Genomic DNA, 826 nt, shown 5'->3' with positions numbered 1-826 from the left:
AAAGCGCCCGCTATGATTTATTCAGCCAGCGACGCGGGGGTTTGGTAGCGAAACGGGCGAGGTGAGGCCACCCCGGAGGATGGCGGCCCCGAGGCCGGCGGGGGCCGTTACCCGAGGGGGCGTCCGGCCGCCCCTTTCCCCCGACGGGGACTCGGGTTTCGGCCGCGCGAAGCCTGTGTCGGGGCCGAGGGCTCGGGCGGGCGAGTAGCCCTCGGCAAGGCGTTGCCCTGACGTCTCGGCCGAGTGAGTGGCTTTTCCTGATCGCTACGCCGATATTCAGGTCGCCGCGAGCGCGAGTTAGCAGTAATTACCCCAGGCAACCACAAAAAAAAATTGGTATTTTTCCTCAGATACCGAAACGCCGCGCAGCAAGTTAAAAGGACCAATGGAATGGCAACTTTCAGGTGAGTGCTGTAATTCCATGTTACACAAGTTTCTCAGTAAAGACGTAAGCGTGCCAAGGCGTAAACACCACTTCCATCCTCCTCATCCTCTTGGACCGCGAGAAGACTTCTGAAAACACTGTAGATTTCCCACCCAGGTTTCCCAAGGATAGGGAGAGAGAGCCGAGGGGGAATAAGCTCTTGCTTCCCTGTTCCTGTCACGGTTTTGGCTGGCAGACCTCAAGTTTCGGCCACCCGACCCGAGGCGGCGGGGACGGCTCTCGCAGCCGGGGTGGGGGGGCTGCTCCCCACCGGCCCCTTTCCCCCTACCCCTGCGCCCTCGGCCGGCCGCCCTGCCTCCCCCCTCCCCATTAACCCGGCGGCGGGAGTGGCTGGCGGGCGAGGGCGGGGGGACACGGGGACGAGCCCCTCGGCGGCGAGGC

General features: G+C 63.8%; 1 protein-coding gene across 1 annotated transcript in view; it reads left to right on the top strand.

Moving 5' to 3' along the window:
- The first annotated feature begins 375 nt into the window (after nt 1–375).
- The window catches only part of CTNND2 (catenin delta 2), a 672,616-nt gene continuing 672,165 nt past the window's right edge, over nt 376–826 (top strand). The window contains exon 1 of the mRNA XM_014940766.1: nt 376–404. Coding sequence (XP_014796252.1) covers nt 386–404 — 19 coding nt within the window. The 5' untranslated portion in view covers nt 376–385. The remainder of the gene's footprint in view (nt 405–826) is intronic.

The sequence above is a fragment of the Calidris pugnax genome, unplaced genomic scaffold (assembly GCF_001431845.1).
Source record: "Calidris pugnax isolate Ruff unplaced genomic scaffold, ASM143184v1 scaffold8, whole genome shotgun sequence".
In the NCBI taxonomy this organism is placed as follows: domain Eukaryota; kingdom Metazoa; phylum Chordata; class Aves; order Charadriiformes; family Scolopacidae; genus Calidris; species Calidris pugnax.
Note: the sequence above shows the minus strand (reverse complement) of the source record. Positions and strands in the feature narration are given on the sequence as shown.